Genomic DNA, 26,334 nt, shown 5'->3' with positions numbered 1-26,334 from the left:
CACTCGGTCCTAAACACAATTATTTGCTCAGAACATGAGGCGGTCGAAAATAAAGCCAAGCATGACAGAGCATTCTTATCAAAGTGTGCACTGTTTGTCTCTGACTTTGTACCGGGGTGCGCAAACTAGTACCAGGCTGCCAAGACAGGGGGAAGGAGCAACACCCCCACATCAGGTCTGCCTGCATGCCTGGTGGCTTCTGTGACAGATGATGGGTTGACTGGTACGGAAGCCCTCTTTATATACACCCTGTGCCCGTGCCAAACCCACCATCTGCTACATACCTCTGATCTGCGCTTGGAGTGCTCGCTACTCCAGAGACCTGTTTTCCTGGCCCCCCTTTTCCCAGCAGGCACTGGGGCTGCCATCAAGCCTTCAAACCAGCCTTTCCACCATGGCAGGAACACTGCTGGTGTTTTGATGCCACCTGGCAATTACAACCTGAGATTTCTATTTGCATAAAAATTGAAAAGAAAAAAAAAATGGAAAAAACTATCTCACATAAGCAAAGAACAAAAAGGTAGTGGCATGCATTCGGGCTCAACTGTTCTGTACAATTTATCTGCATCAAGTGCTTTTTTGTAAACAGCACTGATTTGACCGTCTAATCCAAGTTTATTTTCTATGTGAAATCCACCGTGAGCGTGGACAAAAAAACAGCAGCTTCCGGAATGTCAGCGCTCACTTTTAATCTCGTCTAGCTGTGGTGAAAAGACCTGACAGTTGTAGTGTTGCAGGACAAATCACGCTGAAACACTTTTGAAACAGCTGAAACTGTTTTTCCCCCGCGGGGGCATCAGCATTGAGCAGCTCCAGGTTAGAAAGCACAGAAACGATATGCGAGATGATATGCAATTCAACACTTTGTTTTGTATGAATGAGAGGGAAGGCTGAAATATATTGCCTGACAACTAACATCATCACAAACTCAAGGACAAAGAACAATTTGCAGCTTTGAAGGAAAAAAAAAAAAGACTGACAGTATATGTGAAATGTTACTTTGTGACACATTCAGTGAGGAGATTTCCTTTTAAGTTTGCAGGCAGCTTTAATGAACTTTATCTAGGTGACTAAGTCCTAATTTCAGACAGAGAACAACAAGCTTCATAAAACAATAAGGATGAAAACATCTGTTACCTTCATGTTTGTTGCAGCAGCCTGAAGAAAAGTTGGCAGAGGAAAGATGCTTCTGAATAATACAGATTCACTATTAATAAAGCAACAAGATGTAAAAACAACAGGAAAATCCACCAGGTCTATGTCTTTAAGCCTTCACAATATATGAGCAAGACACGGTAGTTTTTGCATTTCCAAACTGGTGAATCTGCTAAAAACATGCATTACATGTGAATCAGTAAACAGCAAGCTTTAAAAAAAAAAAATCAAGTAACTCTTTCTGGTTATTTCTTATTACTTCTGCACATGATTTTAATTCAGCAGTAACGGACACAGTACATTTGTATGATTATAGAGTGAGGTCACTGTTGTCTAATAGAAAAGCTCTATCATGGCAAATAGTGGAGTTTAATTGACGTTAAACTGAAGCTGATGCTCCTCTCTTGCACATTACGAAGTTTGATGAATGCCAGGTTTGAATTTGAGGGGCAGTCAACATCCACGTGGCCTACACAAAGGTAGCTAAGTAGGGCAATGCAAATGCAGTGGCCAACAGGCAAGCCTCATCTAGCTGTAAAAAGTAGCTATCCATAGCAGAGAACATAGACATTGTGGGTGCTCCCTGGCAAGAACAATGTTCAAAGGCAACTGAAGATATTTTCCATGCACTAATGCATTCCATTTCCATTCCAACTAATGCAGAAAAAGTTACTTTTCTAGCAGATATGGGCCACTGTTTTTGAGTTGGCGAGATTGCTAGCTAATGATGTTTTGCTTTCTTTCTTTTTTCACTAGCTGCAGTATAGCTCGCCTCATTAGTCTGTGATCATAAGTCAGTGTCACAAATTGCCAGATGCAACTGCAGAAGACAGTAAATGGATCAAAACTCCGAACCTAGGAAAAAAGCTACATTTCACCCCATTGGTTTCAATTCTGTTTTAATGCAGAGGAGAGGCTATTGGATAACATCCCAGTCGCATTCACATTTACCGCTGTGGGGACTGCCCAATGGTACTTTCTTGAGGACTCCAACTGTAGTTTTCACCTTGCAACAAATATAATATTTTACCAACTTTTTACTGGCCAATATAAAACACATCTAAATCAGATTTCATATTAAGATGAAGAAAATCACATAACTGTATAAAAAAATAGATGTTTGTCACATGTTCAAACACATTTCATTATAAACGAGCAGAAAACTAACACTATAAACATAGTCATTTTCCCTTTTTCAAATACAGACAGGTAAATTATATTAATCAGAGTTCCAAGCATACCGTTAGTAACAACTATGGTGGTAAGGTTTTTACTTTGCTAATTTATTTAGCCAAAATAAGCCAATTTGCTTATTTTGGCTAAATATATAGCCAAAATAGCAAAATATGATCTACAGCATCCAAAGCTAACTCTGGAGCAATATCATTCTCTCGTTCAATATTTTATTAACCTTTCAAAAAGATGTTTCACCACACAGCAAAAATATAGCAAGTGGTTCTACCCTGATAAATTGGCATTCAAACTGAATGAATTTTGCATAAAAATGTCTGCTTTATGAGAACCCCTGTCATGAAACATTTTGAAGCCAAAGTCAATTTTAAAAGAAAGGGACAATTTTCCCCAGTTTCATTGTGTGTCTTGCTTTTTAGGTCTAGCTTATATGTTTTACATGAGCTTCATCTTTCACAGCAAAACTATGGCCTCAATTTCACCTGACCACATTGTCTTTAACTGTGGGTAAAATTTATTTATATTTAGTTATTTTTCATCTTATGCAACTTTGAGTTCAGTCATCATTGAAATTAACATAAGAAGTTTACGCAAAAAATGTGAAATTTCCTTCAATTTGTTATTCAAAGCTTGGGACAAAGTCCATCACCGTTAAACTGAACAGAGGCCCATGTCCAGATGAATATCACAGGATGGCATCTTCGTATTATGCTAATTCTAATGCTGAACTGGGTATTTACACAGAATGTTCATCTGCAAAGGACATTAAACACAATATGTACTAGAATATTATAAGACCACCCCTGTAGTACTTTACTTGTAACTTTGTTTAACTTCACCATCTAATTTTATCAACAATGGCAGTAATGCCACATGTGACAGAAACCACTTTTTTCCATGTTTTACAAACGGGTTGCTCCTGCTAGACCAGTTTATAATGCTCTTGTGGTTTACATGCAGTAAACCATGTTTTTCCATGGTTGCGAATATAACGTGTTTTTAATTTTATAGCTGGTATATTACTCACGCATGGGGTGTGTTTCGAGGATACGAGAATCAGTTGCCATCATGCCATTTCTTTCTTTTTTTTAAACTGCCATTTGGTGACATCTTCTGGCACCAGGTGGCAAAAGGGCAGCCGCGCAGGAGACCGGCTCGGATGAACGGAGGTGCAGTGTGTCCTTACAGTCACGTGCCTCTTGACTGGTGACTGGACAGATTCATTTGGCAGAATGAAACTGAGAGAACTGCAAAATACAGTACATAAATGCATGCATATGGCAGATCCAGAAAACACTGAGAGAGGTCTGACTTCAACAACAATATTTTTTGAAAGGTTCAAATAGGCATTTCTTTAAACATCTTACGGTAAGTAATCGAGACCATCACAAATGCCTTCAGAAAATCAAAAAAAAGAGACAAAAAAGTATAAACAACCTTAAAGCTACAATCAAATACTTCAAGAATGGATTATGTGCATTAAGTTTAGTAACTGATAGCATACACAGTAGGCTAACGAATCCGCCAACACATACTGTGCTGTTTTCAAACCAAACAGAAATGAGAGACAAAGCAAACAGATGATTCAGAAAGAAGACGCAATAGCCATCCGGCTGTATTGACGTTCCTGTAAAAGCTGGCGAGGCAGAGTGGAGGAAGAGTGACCTCAGGCCGAGGAACAAATTGGGTTTGATATACGCGTCTGACATTCTTTAAACCAATAACCCAGTGGGCTGAGCGCAGTAATTACACTGATCCATAGGCAGAGGCTGTGGAGTGTTGCACTGTGAGCCGGGGATCTGTTGAGGTTCAAGAGCAGGCCCGTCTCTGACCACTTCCTGAACAGGCTGCGGGGGGGGGGGGGGGGGGGGGGATTGGGGGGTGGGGTTCTGTGAACAAGCAGTTACTACCAGCAATTACGTTTTTTGCAGCCGAGCCCTCGAAAGCCCTGCTCCTTATCAGGAGAAATCGCCTCTCCCCCTGCTATCTGCGGTTCTCAGGCACACGCGTTCACCTGACCCCTCCGTTAACCTCCGACCCTCGACCTTCCTCGCGGATCCTGTGCCGGAGGGGCCTCCACCCGCACGGCTGCCCGACGGTGGCTTAACCGCGTCAGAAAATTAGCCCTGGATAAACGGAAGCCTTGGAGCATGTTCGGCAGTCGCCTCTTTCAAACTCTGTGGGACTCTCTCTTCACTTATATGTAAACATGAGCCAGCCTCACAATTAGGCAGCAAGCGGGGACAGTTGAAGACGTTGCTCTAATTGGGGAGGACAGGGTGTGCATTCATGGTGGAAGGGAACATCCCAGATTCCTGAACTTTTAGACCCTCCAGGCAAATGGAGCAATGAAACCGTTTTTTTCCCCCTTTTTTTCTAACGCATGAAGTGAATAATTTCTCTTTTTGTGAGAATGAGGTCATTATCTATGCAGAGTTCTCTTTATTCCCAACATATTGAGATATTTGGTAGACAGCTGTGGATCCCCCACAGACCGTTTCAAATTATTATATTTTTTTTATTTCTGGTTGTTTCTCAGTAACAAAGGACAAATTGCTGGCTTGAATTGCCGTGCAAATTCCGCACCGGCAACGTCAGCCGTCATATGCGGCCATTAGTGGCATGTTGAACAGCAGTCTCTGCTGCGCACGACCACATCAAATGAGCGATCTCTTGATTTGATCTCGGAAAACTGCACCGAGTATCTAAAAGCTTTCACGCTTCTATCCTCTTTTTGAGGGTTTTTTATTTTTTTTTAAATGCGACACCATTAACTGCAGGAACAGTGTTTTCATAAACATACATTTCTTATGCTTCCATTTTGCATTTTTAACTTGGGTTAGGCCATCAGTAAGTAAATGAAATGGAACTAAAACTTGTATTCAGGCTAACAAAAAGTTCTTTGACCTTAACTTTGACAAATTTTAGTAAGTGTTTTGTTTTGTTCTTTTCTGCTGTTTACACAACATATTAAATTAAATCTCTGATAATTCTGTAGCTATATAATGTTGTCTAAATAAAATAATCAACAGAGTATACTGCAGTAAGAGTGAAGAGGCCTAAAGCATAATGCACACATCATACACAACAATACCTCTTGAACGTGTCACAAAGGCCTCATATATTACGCCCTTACAGTTATTACATGTAATAATCACACTTGAGTCTTAGCTGCTGCTCAACATTGACGGAGGCCACTCAAAATGTCACACTTGCTTCCTTGTTAATGGATTATGGCTGTAATCCTGGCAATCTCTTATCACATAAAAACTGTTCCTCTTTCGGGTCCCGATACAAATCTGCGGTCTTTTTGACGCAGCGTGTGACTTTAACAAGCCATAACATTAATCTGATGAAAACCAGATGGCGAAAGATGGGCGTCTCAGCCACAGCCCCAGAGAAAGCCTCTCACCAAATAAGGACTCAGGCAAGGCAATGTGAAACAGCTTCGGCCTGGTACTACCCCGCTGTAGAAACTGTTAGGATTCAGTGCTAAATCCCATCATGATGTTATTCCTTCTACCAGAGAAATGCATTGTAAATGACTCAAATTGGTCTAATCTGAAGCTAAGGTTCAGTTAATCAAGGGCAGCATTATGTCTAAATAAATAAATGTAAATGTAAATGTCATTACAACAGCCACTAATCAACTAATTTGTTCATATTTACTTGACACCTGTTTTACATCAAACCAATTTACTGTTAATGAGGGGTGCGGTACCTGTCGAAATAATATTTTGTTTTGCTATGGCTGCATTATCATTAGATTTTAAAGTAAATATCTGGATTGTCTTTACACAGATCCATCCTGCAGAATACCAAAGATCCATAACTTTGTTACCTCACATAGATAACATACTTTGCAGCAAAGAACCTTTTGGTGGAGTATCAGTGTTATATTCTTACATTTCTGCATATACTTTTGGCTCTAGCTGTTGTCTTGTCTTGTTTATGTCTTATTTTTTCTCTCATCTAACAAGGAGCAGACAGTTTGTGTCATATGCTCTCATACTCTCATCTAAAGCTGAATATTCTGTTGATAATGTGATGTGGTAAATACTGTCTCCTACAGATACTCCACTTAATATTCTATGCACTGTAATACCATGAAGAAATAAACTATACCTTCTCACTGCACACATATGCACTCATACTCACCCATGCACACGCTAAGTAATAAGGATTACTACACTGTCTGAGTGTGAAGTATGCGGCCTCTTTGAGAATCCCCGCATGCATGTGTTTCAGACGATGATGGATGGCTCTTTGAGAGTTTGAATGGTAATAAATAGAGACAGACCATCTTTAATAAGCCGTGAAAACAAAGACCACATGTTCTCTTATGAGGCTCAACACAGCTCGCTGCATGTTATTATCACAGTTAAAAACTTACACAGGATGTAAATGGTCCCAGTCATAGTGCACCCCTAGTGGCAATCTAGTGTACATGCATCACTGTATGAACATTCAGCTGTGGAACTAAAACATTTACTTACTCTTAAGCTCTCTGTTTCCTTTTGAATAAAGTCCATTTGTTCATCAAACTTTCGGAGGACAAATTAACAAGCCATAATGCAACCCCGTAACCTCACCACCAACCAAATTACTACCAAGCTGGAGACCACATTAGTTTCAATTGTCTAACAACATATTAATCACTCAACTGTACTGTTATTATGCACCCAAACCTTCATCTCAGCCTCTCTGTTCACTCCCACTACCACTCAGCCTGTGGTAGTCTGTCTGTCTGTCTGTCTGCTCCTCCCTTCCATGGCCCCTTGGGAGGGGACAATTCCTATTGATCACTGGCCCCGCAGTGATGAGCTACCTACCATTAACAGCACAGGAGAGCTGCAATCCTCTTTAAAGTTGCCCTCTGAGTCTACTCTTCAAACCACTTCAGGTGCTTGCTCACTCAGATCTGGTCTGAAACCACATCAGATTACCGTTTACACTGTAATTGCAACAGCCCTCCATAATGCCTCCTTGCATGGATTTCACACTTTGCAAATTATTTATGAGCTGATCTCTGGCATCTGCGAATTATAATTATGGGTAAAAAATTGTTATGAAGGTCACAGATGCCATGAGATGCAAAGAATGTGAACATTTTCAAAATTCTTTCTACAAGCGAGCAAAAAGCCACAAAAAAATTGCCAGTGCAATTTGAAATTGGCAGGAAAAAAATGCAATAAATAAATAAATAAATAAACAAATAAAGAGCTTGCAAATAACTCCTCACTCTTGCAAGTAAAAAAAAAAACTGAGCATGTTTGGAATTCTCTTTGATTATTTCTGAGGTTCACTTCTGAGTTTTCACACAACGTGGTCCTTTTGTGCTGACAACACAATTACTACCTTAGTGGGTAGACAACAAGCCTGAAAAATGAGGATTGTGTGGAGATGACAGAGGTGCCTGCCAAGGTTGAGTTTGCAGACAGGACAGCGAGGAACATCACTTAGTAAGAACATCATTCTTTTCATACACAGTTACTTTTTTTTCCTGTTTTTGGAAGAAGAAGTTAAATCCTGTTTGTCCAGATGAAAAGGTGTTGCTGCAACATGTACAATGGACCACGGTTTTCCCCAGCAACAACAGTGTAGCCGATTAGTTGGCTAGCTACCTCAATATTTAAAGTTCACTGCCCACAGCCCAAGTGAAGAAACCTCATGCCCACTCAAAATCTGTGGTCGTTTCTGAAACAAAATATACCCCAATTTCAGTTCATCCCCCAAATAAAACTTTTATGTCACTTTCCAAACCAACTGTGCAATGCATGACCTTCATCTAAGTGTATGCATTTCTATGATTTATTGCACCAACTGTAAACATTTTCATGATCTATTAATAATTGCACACATCCTGCCCATCACATTTATAAAAAGATTTTCTATGCTAAAACCCTACCCGTTATGATATATGAAAACGTAAAAAAATATATAGAAGTTGATGACAGCACCAATAATTACTGTGATAGATCATATACCGTGCTGAAGTGCTAAGCTTCGATTCCAGTTTAATTGCATTTCCCAAATAGGACAGCCTGTTAGGGACGAGAAATACAAGCCCTTTAATTAAATTACGAGGACTGTAAATTTTATAATCTGGTAAGTCAAAACCACATTGTTCCGCATTGTTCGGAGAGCAGTGAAGGGAAAGAGGGGACTCTTTCATAATTAGCAGGAGTAACAAAATAATGTATCTAGTCCGCATTCGCCGCCACTTTGCGCAAAGGCCACCAAATAGCTTCATAAACACTAGAGCCCAAGCGGCGAGGGAGATAAAAGTGAATTGCTGTTTTTGGATGCCCGAGACAGATTTGTTTTACACAAGCCCCATCCACAGCCACTTGATCCGGCAGTCGTCTCCCGTGATTTGCCTTGCAACAATGTTTACGGTTCATTGTTTGAAGCGCCACAGATGGTTTATGTAATTACATCAATTACGGATATTATGTGTGCTACTCTCAGCAGCGTTTCAACCTGTCCAACATAAATCAGGGCACAAATTATTATGAAATCAAGCCAGGGAGAGACGGCGGGAGAGGCCACTCAGGAATGAACGGTACGAATGCGTTGGGTAATTGGGGGATGAAAACAGAAAGCCACGAGCTGTAACACAGTGACGGGGTTGTGCGAGGTTCAAGTGCCACAATATCCATTAGGCGCTGGTGCTTGAATAAAGATGGGCACCAATTTATCAAACAAATAACAATAAAAAAAGAAAAACTGGGGTGCTTTTGTCGCACTTCAGTTATGAGTACTGTTGCAAAGCACACTAAAAGACCAAAAAAAAAAAACAAGGATGACTGAAGTGGAAATCTTCAATACATTTTTCACAATTTTTGTAATCAAGCTATAATCAAGATTACAGGTCATCACGTTAGCACTGTTATGAACACTCCTCATACCAATTTCTTTTTTTTTTTTTTTTGTTTGACAATAATCTTAGGAACATGCAATACAGTATATAATAAATAAATAACCATTTTACAGCAAATCATTCTCTTTCATGTACCTGCAATGGTGCATGTTTGACTTTGAATGGAGAGTCAGATCTCAGCTCCATCTCCGGAAACCAATTCACTCAGCCTGTTAAGTAGCAACCTTACCAGGTTTGATTAAATTAACAGGCAACCTGGCCCCTCCGCCAAAGGTTTATGTCTACTATGCACTGCAGTAAATTTAAAATGATCACACGGAAGGGGATTATGCACTAATTACGTATTTGGAAGAAAAAAAACGTGTGTGAACCACCTGCAATTGACAAATAGACATTAAAAACGGGTCTTGCTGTTCCAAAAAAACCCGACCAACGCAGAGCGTAGTACACAAGCACACGTGCCGCGGGTAAGGCTGAGGCTTCCGACACAGAAACAGACTGAACGCAGTACCAGGCAGTGCTGCGGGCGAAACGTAGCTCCTCGGCAGGATTTCATGCACATTTCACAGTGTTTTTCGCAACAATCCCGACTACCCTCTGAAGTCTTCCGCCGAGCGGGAAATGAAAACGGAAGAGAAATGAAGTGCGGCCTATCCTGAGATATGAAACATTTCCCCCTTGACGCGAGCGGGCGCCTGCGACAAAGCAGCCCGTGTCTCGGAATGATCCCATTACTTTGGCCTGACAGGCATACAAAATTGTTTTTTGAGCAAGCAAATGATAAAGCGTGTAATAACACCTTGGCTATTACTTAACGGGACTTTCTATCATTGTGGCATGTTATTATCTTGCAGATATAAGTGTTGCATCATCCTTGGCCTTCTTTTCAACAGGGGAGCAAAGGGGGAACTATTACAGCAAGATGCAGTGTGATAACCACACCAAAAATATAATTCAGAGGACAACAAATGTCCCAGCTAAGACTACCCCCCATTACTGCTTGCAGGAAATCCATACACTGTATTAATGGTGGTAATCAGCCTTTGTTCTCTGACCCTAAAATTATACACTGCTGAGACTTGAAGGATCACTGGCCTTTTCATTCACTTTACAACCAGGACACAACACAGCTTCTTGCCCGCGTGCATTAGACACACATGGTGTACCATCTTCTCCAGTGCCCAACATAATGGTGTCTATCATAAGAAGCCGCAGAAGCAAATCCACAATAACTGATGATAATTTCTGAATAACCTGCTTTAAAACATTTCATCACAAACCAGCTATAATCTAATGAGCCACACGCCTTTATATCTATAGATCAACCTCATGAGCTTCGATTCCAGTTTAATTGCATTTCCCAAATAGGACAGCCTGTTAGGGACGAGAAATACAAGCCCTTTAATTAAATTACGAGGACTGTAAATTTTATAATCTGGTAAGTCAAAACCACATTGTTCCGCATTGTTCGGAGAGCAGTGAAGGGAAAGAGGGGACTCTTTCATAATTAGCAGGAGTAACAAAATAATGTATCTAGTCCGCATTCGCCGCCACTTTGCGCAAAGGCCACCAAATAGCTTCATAAACACTAGAGCCCAAGCGGCGAGGGAGATAAAAGTGAATTGCTGTTTTTGGATGCCCGAGACAGATTTGTTTTACACAAGCCCCATCCACAGCCACTTGATCCGGCAGTCGTCTCCCGTGATTTGCCTTGCAACAATGTTTACGGTTCATTGTTTGAAGCGCCACAGATGGTTTATGTAATTACATCAATTACGGATATTATGTGTGCTACTCTCAGCAGCGTTTCAACCTGTCCAACATAAATCAGGGCACAAATTATTATGAAATCAAGCCAGGGAGAGACGGCGGGAGAGGCCACTCAGGAATGAACGGTACGAATGCGTTGGGTAATTGGGGGATGAAAACAGAAAGCCACGAGCTGTAACACAGTGACGGGGTTGTGCGAGGTTCAAGTGCCACAATATCCATTAGGCGCTGGTGCTTGAATAAAGATGGGCACCAATTTATCAAACAAATAACAATAAAAAAAGAAAAACTGGGGTGCTTTTGTCGCACTTCAGTTATGAGTACTGTTGCAAAGCACACTAAAAGACCAAAAAAAAAAAACAAGGATGACTGAAGTGGAAATAACTGATGATAATTTCTGAATAACCTGCTTTAAAACATTTCATCACAAACCAGCTATAATCTAATGAGCCACACGCCTTTATATCTATAGATCAACCTCATGAGCATGAAGAGAAATATGAGGCTCCCTTGCCATATTTTCTCCTTCAGTGAGATAAACCCATAGTGCAGTGCATAATGTACATGCAAACTGAGCTGACTATAGTAGTTCAGCACAACAAATATAGTTTGAGGGGAACACAAATGCAGTTGTGTGTGTGTGCGTGTGTGTGTGTGTTTGCGTGTGTGTGTGCGTGTGTTTGTGTGTGTGCGAGTGTATTTGTGTGTGTGTGTTTGTGTCTGTGTGTGTGAGTGTGTCTGTGCGTTATGTCCTAAAGCAGGGACAAGCAAACTGCAGTCCTCAAGGGCAACAGGAGCTGCTGGCGTTTAGTGTCATTTAATTTAACTGCAGTCATTATTTGGAGGGGATGTCAAGTCACTCAATGTTTCGGGTGTTAAGATGTTATAAATCAAAAGATAGCTGTAAACCTTGTGGGACTCTAGTGCGGCTCCCTACTCTGAAAACTAATGCCCACGTTAGCAGTTTTCGATAATCGAAAGGGGAGCTGAGAACTCGCCTCCCAGCAGCCATTACCTTGTTGTTCTTGTGCAGCTTTTGCCTAACGTTTGCACACATCTCAATCAGGTGAGCAAGCTCCGCCCTCGAAATGGAGACTTCTGGCGAGGGACTGGCCACGCTGAGCAGAGACCTGAGACACAAATGAATATGAGTATATTCAATGCTCATAAGGAAGGAGGACAGAGCCATCCACTGTTAAAGAACCAACCCTAACAAAACAATCTGAATTGGATGTGACAATCATTTAAATACTAACTATGTGAAACAGTTTTTTTACAGTTTACTTACATAGGTTTTCCCCCAGCATTGTTTTCATACTTCACATATTCTCCAATACATCCAGATTTGCTGGATTATTAATTATTTGCTTAGCTGGTATCTTTATCCAAAGCAACATCCATAACATATGTTTGTTTAACACACCATTTTTACATATCAACTATTCAGGTTAAGCTCCTTAGTCAAGTGTACAGTGCTGGCCAAAAGTATTGGCACCCCTGCAATTCTGTCAGATAATGCTCAATTTCTCCCAGAAAATGATTGCAATTACAAATGTTTTGGTAGTAATATCTTCATTTATTTTGCTTGCAATGAAAAAACACAAAAGACAATGAAAAAAAAATTAAATCAATTATCATTTTACACAAAACTCCAAAAATGGACCGGACAAAAGTATTGGCACCCTCAGCCTAATACTTGGTAGCACAACCTTTGGACAAAATAACTGCGAACAACCGCTTCCGGTATCCATCAATGAGTTTCTTACAATGCTCTGCTGGAATTTTAGACCATTCTTCTTTGGCAAACTGCTCCAGCTCCCTGAGATTTGAAGGGTGCCTTCTCCAAACTGCCATTTTCAGATCTCTCCACAAGTGTTCTATGGGATTCAGGTCTGGACTCATTGCTGGCCACTTTAGAAGTCTCCAGTGCTTTCCCTCAAACCATTTTCTAGTGCTTTTTGAAGTGTGCTTTGGGTCATTGTCCTGCTGGAAGACCCATGACCTCTGAGGGAGACCCAGCTTTCTCACACTGGGCCCTACATTACGCTGCAAAATTTGTTGGTAGTCTTCAGACTTCATAATGCCATGCACACGGTCAAGCAGTCCAGTGCCAGAGGCAGCAAAGCAACCCCAAAACATCAGGGAACCTCCGCCATGTTTGACTGTGGGGACCGTGTTCTTTTCTTTGAAGGCCTCGTTTTTTTTCCTGTAAACTCTATGTTGATGCCTTTTCCCAAAAAGCTCTACTTTTGTCTCATCTGACCAGAGAACATTCTTCCAAAATGTTTTTGGCTTTCTCAGGTAAGTTTTAGCAAACTCCAGCCTGGCTTTTTTATGTCTCTGGGTCAGAAGTGGAGTCTTCCTGGGTATCCTACCATAGAGTCCCTTTTCATTCAGACACCGACGGATAGTACGGGTTGACACTGTTGTACCCTCGGACTGCAGGACAGCTTGAACTTGTCTGGATGTTAGTCGAGGTTCTTTATCCACCATCCGCACAATCTTTCGTTGAAATCTCTCGTCAATTTTTCTTTTCCGTCCACATCTAGGGAGGTTAGCCACAGTGCCATGGGCTTTAAACCTATTGATGACACTGCGCACGGTAGACACAGGAACATTCAGGTCTTTGGAGATGGACTTGTAGCCTTGAGATTGCCCATGCTTCCTCACAATTTTGCTTCTCAAGTCCTCAGACAGTTCTTTGGTCTTCTTTCTTTTCTCCATACTCAATGTGGTACACACAAGGACACAGGACAGAGGTTGAGTCAACTTTAATCCATTTTAACTGGCTGCAAGTGTGATTTAGTGATTGCCACCACCTGTTATGTGTCACAGGTAAGTAACAGGTGCTGTTAATTACACAAATTAGAGAAGCATCACATGATTTTTCAAAGGGTGCCAATACTTTTGTCCGGCCCATTTTTGGAGTTTTGTGTAAATTGATACTTGATTTGACTTTTTTTTCTTTCTCTTTTGTGTTTTTTTATTGCAAGCAAAATAAATGAAGATATTACTACCAAAACATTTGTAATTGCAATCATTTTCTGGGAGAAATTGAGCATTATCTGACAGAATTGCAGGGGTGCCAATACTTTTGGCCAGCACTGTACAACCATAGTGCGTTATCCAGGATTTGAATTTGCAAACTTCTAGTTTATCTAATCTAATTCCAATTCTGTAACCATGCTGAAAGCAAGACAGTCACACAAACGGTGTAGTTAAATTCCATTTTTAAAAAGGTGAAACTATGACTGTGTTATTGAGCAATAACAGTGTCCAGACACCAAGTGCACATCTGTTTTAGTACCAGACATTTTTCAGAAGCAAGACGTTACCTTGGAGAACTGAAGTTTACTGGACCGCAGCTAACTTTTTTTTATTTTACACAGACGCTATTACTGTATAGGGGTAAGAGAGAGGGTTTGGATGATAGTCAAAGCCAACTCCTCTGCAGAAAGTTACTTAATTTTGACTTTCATTGAAAATACCTGCGAAACATTCTAGATTGAAACAAGATAACCAAACATTGTCTGTATAGAAATTAGATCTACAGATGAGTCTGCAGTTGAAAAATAATGTTTCAGTGTTTGAAACCTTTAGCTATTGAGTCAAATCAATCCTTACCCTTTTCAGTTAAACAGAGACACTTTGTGGAAATATGAGCCAGGCCTAAGCTTTGCCACTTTGCTACGCTGGTTCAGAGCCCGAGCCAACACTTAGCTCCATCAATGAGAAGAGTGAAAAAAAATAAGGAGTGCTTTGCATCCGCAAGGTGTAATAAAATTAAATTACGTCGGGCCGAAGTGCCGTAATCCCTGTGATAAGTGGATCAGCAGCGCAACAACAGCCACTTAGCTCTCGGGGGCAGGAGAGATTACCCTCTCGTATCGGGCAGGTTCATCGCTGCCGGGGAGAGAGAGAGAGACGGGCGCAGGAGCCCGGCCTCAGCTGCAGCCTGTCACTGTCATCTGCTGCTGTGGGAGAGCGGCAGCCCAGCCCGGAGAGGGCCAGGTGTTACTGCCGCTCCTTCACTCTGTCACAGGAAACGCTCTCAAAGCCACTGACAGGGAACAGGTGCGATCGCTTCGAGGCGTTTGAGGAAACGGCCGTCTCTCAATAAGGGCGTTGTGTCCAGAGGAAGCACCGCGAGGGACACACCACAAGGCTTCTTTGAGCTATTCCGGGAGTAAATAAACATTCGCTCAGCCGACACTATACGACTTCGCCGAATCAATTTTAGTTCAAAGCACACAAACTCCGAGGGGTACCTTGGGCTTTTAACTGGGGGTAAAAAAAAAAAAAAAAAAAGATGTGCTTGGTTGGACAAGAGCTTATTGACTTATTCCACAGAAACCTTAATGAATATCAGGAACCAGCTTAATATAGTCTGACTACTTTTTCATTATTTTTACCTTTTCAGTTACATAGGGTATGCTCCACTGGGATCCTGCATGTAATATTTCTGACAACGACTAGATTTCTATCACAACAAGTTTAACAGCTACTTTATCTGCATGAAATACCTCACGGGGCCCCACAAACAGAAAAACTGACGGCTGAGCATGTCACTCACCACAAAAACATCTGCCTTGCAAATGGAAAAATCTAGCTCGCTGGAACTCACATACTGCATGCTCTGGTTCACTGCAGCATGGTGCAGAAAAGGGATGGCTCCTGTCCTGCTTGCTCATTGGTCAATATGCATCTATATCGTAACAATATTCATGATAAGGGCATTATCACATTATCTCGCGAATCGTATCAATGTTCACAACTTTGACATTCGCTTTCACTTTGGGGAAAAGAGGAAAAAAAAGAAAAGCCAAATCATTTAATGTAATAACTGACTGAAACAGGCAAAAAAGCAACAATGCCATTCGAGAAGGAACCTAAAAAACCTAAATGATGCAAAAGAGGAAAAGTCAACATACATTTCTGCTCACACAAGTAGGCAATTGTCCTGCGGTATCTCTTGAAAGGTGCCTCTCACATCTACCTGAAAATCCACCTACCATCTATCACCACTCCATGGAGAATAAAAACATACAGTAAGGTTCGCAATTCTGCCAATGGGATCGTTTCAGTACAATACATTGTTGACAGACATTTCCAAAGCAGTTAGTGTACCTAAAATCTACAAGAATCACAACATCTGTGGGACTAGAGAGAGTATGTCTATTGGTATTCATAAATATACAGATGGTTCACGACAAATATACCAGCAAACATCTAAAGCATCTCATCTTGATAGTGCAGTACCCATTACGAAAAACACTGTCAAAAGATTCTACTACTACTACTTCTAATGAAATTAGGAGCCTTTTTAGCATTTGTATTTTGTAATAGCAATACTTAAGCCTGATAAGTACAAAATACAACATTTGAAGAATATTTAGGAACTAGCCTACCAGCTAACATAAGCTTGACATAAGTATCTAAGATTATATAGCGACAGTGAATATAAAAAGTCTACACACCCTTATGACATTGCAGATTTTTGAAATGTATAGACAAAAATAACAACATAAATGTCAGACTCTTTTGATCTTTAATGTGACCTTCCAACAAACAAAAATCGAGAGGAAGAAAGAAGAGTTAATTATTAAGAACATGTTAAACAAAAAAAAAAAAAACTACAACATCCTGATTGCATAAGTCTACACACCTCGCCAAACTAATACTTTGTGGAAACACCTTTTGCATTTATTACAGCAGCAAGTTTTTGTGAATAGGTCTCTATTAACTTTGCACATCTAGACTTTGGAATTTTATCCCTCTCTTCTTTGCAAAAAAGTTCAAGTTCCTTCAAATTGCGAGGGGATCTCCTGTGTACAGCTCTCTTTAGGTCATTCCACAGGTTTTCGATGGGATTGAGGTCTGGCCTCTGACTGGTCCATTCCAAGACTTTGATTTTCCTTTTCTGAAGCCATGCCTTGGTCGACTTGGATGTGTGCTTTGGGTCATTGTTATGTTGCAATGTGAAATTCCTCTTCATCTTCAGCTTTCTGACAGAGGCCAGCAGGTTTTGTGCCAAAATATCTTGATATTTGGAGCTATTCATTATCCCATCTATCTTGACAAGAGCCCCTGACCCAGCTGAAGAGGAGCAGCCCCAAAGCATGATGCTACCACCACCATGCTTCAAAGTCAGTATGGTGTTCATTGGATGATGAGCTTTATTGGTTTTGCACCAAACATATCTTTTACAATTTAGGCCGAAAAGTTCAACCTTTGTCTCATCAGACCACAGCACATTTTCCCACATGGTTTGGGGTGACTGAATGAATATTTTGGCATAATTTAGACGGCTTGGATTTTCCTTTTTGTAAGAAAGGATTTCTGTCTTGCCACCCTACCCCATAGCCCAGACATGTGCAGAAGAGAGATGGTGGTCACATACTGTACAAGGAGTGACCAGTACCTGCCAGAAATTCCTGTAGCTCCTTCAGTGTTGCTGTTGGCCTATAGGTAGCCTCATTATTGAGTTATTAGCTCAATTAGCTCTCGCAGTTTCTTTGGCAACTCTTTGCGGATCATGGCTCTCCCAGTAGGATGCAACCCCAAACATTCAAGCAAATCCTACAGCAACAGCTGACTTTAATCTGGATTTAATCAGAATCACTTTCATTGATGACAGGTATATGCTATTTTACCTACAGGCATGATTTTGAATGTGATTGGTTAACTTTGAACACAGATAGAGGCCCCATTATGAAAGGGTGTGCAGACTTATGCATCAGAGTGTTGTAGTTTTTTATGTAAAATGTTCCTAATAATTAACTATTTGTTTTTTCTCTGGATTTTTGCTTGCTGGAAGACCACATTATAGATGGAAAAAGTCTGACATTTACATTGTTGTTATTTCTGTCTTTACATTTCAAAAACCTGCAATTTCATAAGGGTGTATAGACTTTTTATACCCACTGTAGATCAGTTTAACTCTGTGCTCTACCAAGCCAGCTAATGTTCAATAAACCTGAAGATTTGGACTATATTGTTTTTAATAACTTTTCAAATAAGCCCATATAGTAAGATGGTTATAAATAGTTTACAGCTGATACACTATGGTAGAAATGTATTAACTGTTCACACAAGTATTATTTTCTAATGTTTTTCATCTTTCTGATATATTCAGAACATCTGAGTAAGGTTGTGGTCTTTATGCAATGAACACTGCCACAGCTTGGGGTTGCAAGATCTGAAAATGCCTAGCAATGCAAATATTCATAACCACACCAAGCCCTCTGGACCCGTATTGCTTTAATATCATACAGCTTTACACAACAGGCAATATTGCAATATGACAAACCTCAGGGTGTCTGTGAGGGGTTCAAGAGCATTTTCCACCTCCAGACAACGGCACGTCTGGGAACTCAATCCTTCAGACAGGAGAACAACCTGAAAGAGTTAATAAAACAAGGCCCTAATAAATGCATTTACATTTTATACATACATTCCCAAACAGAATAACAGCCAAGGCCTATAGAGAAGCCTTCATTAATCTACACAGCGAAACTAAATGAATGTATTCTACATTCTTTGTGCAGAATATTTTCTGCATAGAGAATGTATTCTACTCACAATGATCATTTACAATGTCTGTGCTTGTAATGTAAGAACATTGAACTGAATGCATATATCTCTGTTGAAGATGCCTATTGCTCACAAAGACAGTGGTAAATCCTGAAGAAATGCAGCTGATGCACTGTCTGAGCAGGAAGAATATCACCACAGTATGCTGGAAAATTTCTGCTGTAAAAGTGTAATATTCTTGATTATTAATAGATGGCAACAACGCAGTGGCTACTGTACGAACACTGGGCAGTGCTGGGTTGCTGAATTTGGCAGTTGGAGCTGTGGCTCGTTTGAGTCAACAGGAGTCTGAATTATAATCATGTTTGTTAACCACCGTCTGAGCGGCATTGAAGGGGGCCTTGTGGGGGCGGGCAGGGGGGCAGGAGCTTTCACAAGGAGGCTAACAGCTCATTCTGTGATATCCAGTGCATCCTTCACTTCTTCTCTATGTATTCTTTTCTCTGTCATTTCAGTAGCAGGCTCCTGGTCAAACCTGATTAAGTACAAACTGAAGTCTGGACTACAAATTGCATTTTATTCTCACCAACAACTGGCAATACTGGAAAGGGTAGATTTGGTGATAAACTGAACTCACATGCTCTACTGCAGTCTAACATCTAAACAAACACTGAGCTCTCTGGTCTTCAGTCACACAGCTACAGCTCTAGTTTCATTATTTATATCTCCATAATAACATTTATCCACTGAAATGGGCAAGCAATTTATGTCAAGACCGTTGCTACGGTTACTGTATCCAGTGTAGATTTTGTTGTTGTTGGTTGCTAGAACAGAAGATTAAATTTAACATATATGGTCGTCTTTGACCTCTGTTGTCCATACAGGGAATATTTTCTTTATTTCTTTATTCCTTTATTTTGAAATAAAGGACCTTTGCCGATGCCTCTCTGAATTTGCCAACACAAGAAGTTCAAACTTCCCTGCAAACCCTTCTTTAAGGTTGCTCCAGTGATCAAACAAAACAACTGTGCTGTTTTTTCCTCCCATAAGCCCCTCCAGCACAGGTTCTCAATAGAGTATTTCAGGAAAATAAACACTGATCAGGTCTACCCCATAAGAGCCACCATTATAAAATCAAAATAAATAAAATAAAACTGTGCAATAGTATCTGGGGTGTCAGATGATATAACCTGAAGACATGGTTGCTGGACTGCCTACCATTCATATGCATTTAAACTACACACATTATTGGAGTTGGTCTATAATGGTTTAAGGGAATGGGGCAGGGAGATGGGACAGAGGTAGGCAGGGAGGGAGTGAGTTATGGGTTGGCGCAGATAGTACATGTCACCTCTTGTGATGTACCTTCTCGATTATTATAACTTTTACCTGTCTCTCCAGCTGCATCACATGAGCCTTCAACAGATTGACTCTCCTCTCATCAAATGTCTCTTCTTTCCCTTCCTCTAGCAACTGCTGGTACTGGGCCCTTGTAGAAAGAGAGCACAATAATTTCCCCAACAGCAGAAATCAAGACTACACCCTATTTCAGATTGAAGAGCAAACAGTTAAACTGCCTGGCTTGCGTATTCGTCAGTGACAGCTTCACTAACTGATGTTAATTTCAACAGGTGCATATAGGGGAATTTGCAAACTCAATGCGATTGCATCTGCAGGCCAGAAATGTCATAAAACTAAAAGTTAATCCAAAAGGTAACCTAAAAGGACACTGCATGGAAAAAATATTACTGCACCTTAAGAAACACTGCAACGGTTCTTTTCAGAACCAGATTGAGACGTCAGTCTAGAGTGTACTAACTAAAAATGATATGGAAAACTGAAATGCTAAATTTTGATATACATTTCCTCAAACGATTAGGCCTGGATGTAGTCGGGCTCTACACAAACACACGGCAGACCGGCCGTGTTTTGCGAGGCATCAGGGTGATAGATTTTGTTTTTCCACCTGCTGGTGGCTTGGACTCCCTCCTGAAGCCAGTTAGGAAGTGAGAGCAGTGTTTGCTGAAAAAAAAATGTCTGCCTTACAACCTTTCAATGCTCACAGGTAAACCCCTCTCCCTTACCAAGGAGGAAGGATAAATCTGGGAAAAAAAGAAAAATTAACTGCTTTTATTTGTGAGGATTTTTAGAGCAGTTATGCCAGTATAGTGCTTTACAATTCTGAATAAATGATACAAGTTGGTAGAATTAAAAGAGGCTCCCAAAGTGCTTAAATCTAGGGCATTTTACTTTTTGAAGAGCTGAGTCAATCTGCATGCCTGAAAATGACTTCACACAAAAAGTATAACTTCAAACCTCCTTTGCAATTCAGCACTGATACTACTTTTCAAGCAAACATGTGGAAGAGTGATTCAGTAAATAACTCGCATCTGTGACAAACAGACATTGTCATTTGCAGGGGGAAGAGGAAATGCGTTTTAACTGGTTTCCAAAAATGGACCTCAGCATTGAAAGCACAAGCATTATGAAAAATTCACTGAAAAATTCTTTTTGGATTACGCCTTATGTATGGCTCACCCGTGCGTGATACGGTTCCTAAAGGGTTAATCATTGAGTGTGAACTAAAACTGCACTTCAAAAGCTGAAAGCTTACATCAAGTTAGGGAAGCATATTTTTGGTTATTCTGCATCTGGGAAAACAACACAGCACTTTGGCTGGCATATTTGACATTGTACTCTTGACTTTCAAATTCACTGAGAAACTGCCTAATCCTGGGCTACAAATGGTGCTAATAGGAATGAATGCCGCTTTACCGCAAGTCCTCAAGCTCCATTTTCAGCTTAGCATTCTCCCTCTGAAGTCTCTGAGATGAAAAGAAAACAGAGTATTATTTTTTTTTTTTTCTCAAGGGGAATATTTCTCATTACTGATTCTGTACAACCTAAATGGCATACATTGAAATGCACACTCCACTAATGGATTTCTAACAGAAGAAAATACATGACATTAGTTAGTATTCACTGGTGTAAATTCAAGTAAGATGAGGTTTAAAAAATCTGTACAACATATATGACAAATCATTAATATTCTATTGAAAACACGTTCAGCCTTTTTTAGACTAATTGATTAGAGTGAGGCTTTTATCTAGAGTAATCATGGCAAGATTAGATACAGCACAGCCAAGTAACAAGAACAATAAGGCATAGGTTAAGAACATCCAGTAACACAGTAAATAAATTTAACGGTGAAAAACAATGCTAAAATAGCAGAAATTATTCCAGCATACATATAGTGCTTATCAAGTATCCTTAAGAGCAACATACATACATTACATTATTGCCCACATAGTGCCTAACAATAATTTGTAAGAACAGCATTACCTTATATCCTAGTGCTTACACAGTGCCAGAATATAATCCATAACAGAATGTTAGCATGCATCACACTACCGTACTAATGACTAACAGTGATATGGTGCAGCTACACTACACATCATATTTCACTTTGGTGATCAGATGTGGGTTTTTTGTCAGCTGTAGAAATTCTACAGCTCTGATGGCAGCAAGTAACTAATTCCACCACTGGGGGGGGAATGAGATAAAGAAGGCGATTTTAGGATGTGCAGCCAAGAATGGAAGGAACTGCCAAATGACCAGAGGTTGCCAAGTGGAAAACGTTTTTAGGGGTGTAATGTCTGAAGGGGTATTAGATCTGGTGACCTTAACTGCCCAGGAAGTTACCACCAGGGTCTTGAATTTGATGCACACACTAATCGGAAGCCAGCTAACCCTACGGTCACACGGACGGCACACGAGAGAAACCGGCTGCCATTCATTTTCAATGAGAGTTGGCGATTTACAGCGACAAGAGACAAACGGCCGTTGCAAAGCCAACTAGGCAGGGCTAAAATAGACTAGAGGTCTATTTTATGCAAATACTGAGCGATGCGACACGGCGACTACCAATGGGAGTGAAGGCAGCGTGACACGTTGCTGAAACAAATGATGCAACATTTTTATTAGTTCTGTAACCTAGTAATCACAAGCCAGGAACACCCATAAGCTCCAATGTCGTCCGTGTAACTGTAGGGTAAGGGAGCTGAGGAAGGGCAAGACATAGGCATACTTTTGTAAGTTAGTATGTCTCAGTATCAGAGTCCACTTACCTCTGTGTCTGTGTTATCTTTCAGAGAGGGTGTGAGGTCAGAATCACTGTCTTTCAGCAAAGGAGACCTTTTAAAGGTGCTGTTAGACATCATGTCATTGCTCGAAGCGAACCTGGCCTGAGACCTTCCAACCTGGAACAATGCATACAATGAAGTAGTTGATTATGAACTGATCCATTAGTAGAATGCATTATACTGCAGGGGAAGCTCTTATGTGCATCTGACGGGTAGGTCGAAATTGGTTGAATTTGTATAACCCTACGTTCTAGATGTTGATTGAAGCATGAACTTCAAAACACTGGCTTACCTATAGTAAATTAAAATCATACAGCATATGGCCCAGTGACACATCGTCACTGCTGGTTTTTTTTTATCCCTGGTACTCAGTAGTTAGCACAGAATAGCCATCATGGCAGCTTGATCTGTTTCCGTTTTAGCTAATAAATTCTGCAACCAACAGAAAACCAAAAAGGCTTTTGTTTTTGATCTTGAGATGTATAGTTCTCAGTTATTGATAATCTCAACATGTTGAAAAGCAACATGGAAAAACAGGATTCTAACAAACCAGACCAGCTGCAATATTTTCACAGCAATTAAAAATATCCAAATCATAATCATCGTGCCTCGCAATTATGAGACGTATGGAAATGCTGCAATCTTTCATCTTTCTTTAATCTTGAGTATCAACAGGACTTCAAAGACGCCACTCTGTGTAGTATATGTAAAAAAGAGCTTACAGAGCCACAATTAATCATCTTGACTTCTGTAGCTTATTATTTTATTTTCTGCCCATAGTCAACTCCTTGATTTGTGGTTGCAGAGCCTGGTTTTTCTGGCAGTCTGCTGAAATCATTTTTGCTTTAACTCTCCACGCTGAGTCTCGCAGTACTTCCTATACAGGCCCGGGGAGCCTGCTGGAGAGACAGAGATTAATAATAATTTATGGCCTGCACATCCTGTGGTGACTTAAGCCCTCCGCCGGCTGCCTTGCTCTTTCACCGACCCCTTCCCTCTTCCCAGCCTTCCCCTGCACTCCGGTGGATTAAGAAGCTCCCAGTCATTCGCAGCTGAATTTTATTTCAAAGGGGGGGGGGGTGTTGGGTGGGGGGAATAGAGAAACCGGGACAAAGTTGAGAATGACCTGTTTTTCTTTTCTTTTTTTTTTTTTTAACACCGGCCAAATTCCCACCAGAACCAGATGGGGGCAGCGAGGGAAAAAAGGGAAAAAAAAGCCCCGCTGTACTGGAGTGTGACGAAAGGTTCCTTCGGACACATCTGGCCTGAAAATGCATGGCGTCTGGGCTGTGGGAAGAGGCGCTGAGGCTAATCCGCGCAGAGGCGCGGCCGTTGTCGAGGGTTTCCCTGCGGCCCGCGTCCGCCTGTGAACATCAGGTCATGTGGAAAAGTTACCGGTCAACAGCTGGTTCCTGCCGCTAATTCCGCACATGACTCCATCCGCAGCCAAGACTCACAGGACCCGGCCTAATGGGGGAGAGTGTCTCGGACACACCCAAGACTCCACTGCCATGACCGTCAGCTTAGCGACTGAAACATGTCAACTACCATTCTATGTTTAAGTTTTGTAATCACTTTTAAACATACCAAACTGTATGAGGTAATTTTTATCACATTAAAAATGTTCAGGGGATAGCTTTGCTAATTGTGCATAAGAGGGAGGCAGTCCAGGAGTAGTATGGTTTGCTCCATGGGAAATTAACATGTTTCTCAAACAACCAATTCAATGTTCTTGAAACTTCTTGAAATTATTTTGAGATACTTCTAACTGTAGCAGTTATCCTCTTGAATTTTGCCTCCCTTTAAGATATTTTAATACAGTGTCTACACATGATAAAGACAGTTTTGACATTAAGCTACAATTCAATTCAAGCACATTCTATGAAATAAGCAAAACTGTCAAATATTTTGAGTGATCTTTTATGCAACACCTAAACAAAATGGAGATTCATTGCTAACTAAGGCTAACTCTGTAAAATGTGTAGAAAAGAGATTATACAGAGGAAACTGATATCCTGTTACAGCATCCTTTGCTAGCATAATGAAAATACTGCCTGAATATGGAATATTGGCATAGTAATTAAGTTGGACCTTTTCAGTGGATCAGTAACGCTTTTATTTTCCCTTAAAAAGAAAGCTGTTTCAGGTTTAGAACAGTTTATCTGATGGTGGAGTAACCTTGGCTGTGGGTACTACAACAGATGTAAGATTAATTTACCTACTGCCAATTCTAACCTAAGCTCTGTTTATTATTGTTGTATCTGTACCTGTATTTGTTTAGGTACTTGTCCAACAGGAAGTGGGTGTGAGTTAATTCTGGACATGATCTGTGAAACCGGAAGTGTTTGTATCACAAATCAGAAATTACATGCCAATGCTCAACACACCTACAAAGAAGAACAGAGAAACCACTGTGGAGGGACCGTATCTCCACTTTGGACTTGTACGCTGCAATAGCTGTGAACATGTCCGCACTTCAAGAAATCACAGCATGACAAGTTAAAGCAAAAATACACCACTTTACAATATTTGTTGACAATTAAGTAACTTTCATAATTTAATTGCATTGGATTTAGCCATATAGTCAATAACACCAGCATTTTTGATTGCTCTACAGATAAACACTCATGTTCATCTCTAAAGCTCTTTTGTCTTTGTGCATTCTCTGTTATTTTCATGGTGAATATTTTTGCTGGTTAACATATTTACACATACACAGGTAAGACATTTCTATTGTAAATATTTAAAGTTTACTTTCCAGTCTAAGAAAACCCATAATATGTGTTAATGTTAATTAGTGTATGTTTTCTTCATGGTGAATATTTTGCTGGTTGACATATTTGCACGTAGACTGGGAAGACATATTTATCGTAAATGTTTACAGTTTACTTACTAGTCTAATAAAACACATCATTAGCATTACCGTTAGTAAGGCATGTTTTATTTAACAGATGTAGCCAAATTCAACATGTTGTTTGCATTCTAGGGGAATTCCATTATATGATATGCATGCACCTGTATTCTCCTTGGAGGATGTACAATTACAACAACTAGTGGACAAAGCTATAAAGGCAGTAGGGAAAAAAAATAAATGTTTAAAATAACTTTAATATTATTTAGAAGATTTTATTGCATTTCTTGTTTGTTTTTATTATTTTTCGACGACCAGTACTCATTCCCTTTCGAGTATTCAAAACACTAATATTATTAGTGCAGGCAGAGATGTCCAACTATTGTGTGACTAATATCACACAGTATCTTCCACAGTCCCACTGAATTGTTCCGTTAGTGAAAGTTTGTAAACTGTTATTTAAGCAAACTGAGTCATTTGTGCTGCTGTGGGGTGTAAATTTTAAAAACTCAAAATAAAAAGGAGGATATGCAGGAGAGATTGGTTGAGGATTACAAGTAACAATGGAATGTGCATCGAAGAAAGGAAACAAATGAAATGTCAGTACCGAGTTAACTTCTAAAGATACTTCTTAAAAGTCCCTAAAAATAATGTGCAGCTGCAGCACGAAATTAATTTTGCTACATGACATCTGCAAAAAGTATCTACGTATTCAAAATATAAGTCCTTTGGTTAGACCGCCCAAGTTGCTTCCAAGCTATTCGACTTCATGTGAGGTAGACTAAATTTACACGTCTGGTACATCCAAC

The 26,334-nt window shown here is 40.3% G+C and overlaps 1 protein-coding gene across 1 annotated transcript in view; it reads right to left on the bottom strand.

Annotated features, from left to right (window-relative positions):
- The window catches only part of LOC118776475, a 72,533-nt gene that overhangs the window by 33,223 nt on the left and 12,976 nt on the right, over window positions 1-26,334 (bottom strand). Inside the window, exons 2-4 of the mRNA XM_036526835.1 lie at window positions 22,660-22,791; window positions 21,308-21,357; window positions 19,922-20,021 (exon numbers count right to left, since the gene is read on the bottom strand). Of these exons, the coding sequence (XP_036382728.1) occupies window positions 19,922-20,021; window positions 21,308-21,357; window positions 22,660-22,791 (282 nt within the window). The remainder of the gene's footprint in view (window positions 1-19,921; window positions 20,022-21,307; window positions 21,358-22,659; window positions 22,792-26,334) is intronic.

The sequence above is a fragment of the Megalops cyprinoides genome, chromosome 4 (assembly GCF_013368585.1).
Source record: "Megalops cyprinoides isolate fMegCyp1 chromosome 4, fMegCyp1.pri, whole genome shotgun sequence".
NCBI lineage: Eukaryota > Metazoa > Chordata > Actinopteri > Elopiformes > Megalopidae > Megalops > Megalops cyprinoides.
This window is presented reverse-complemented; position numbering and strand designations above follow the sequence as displayed.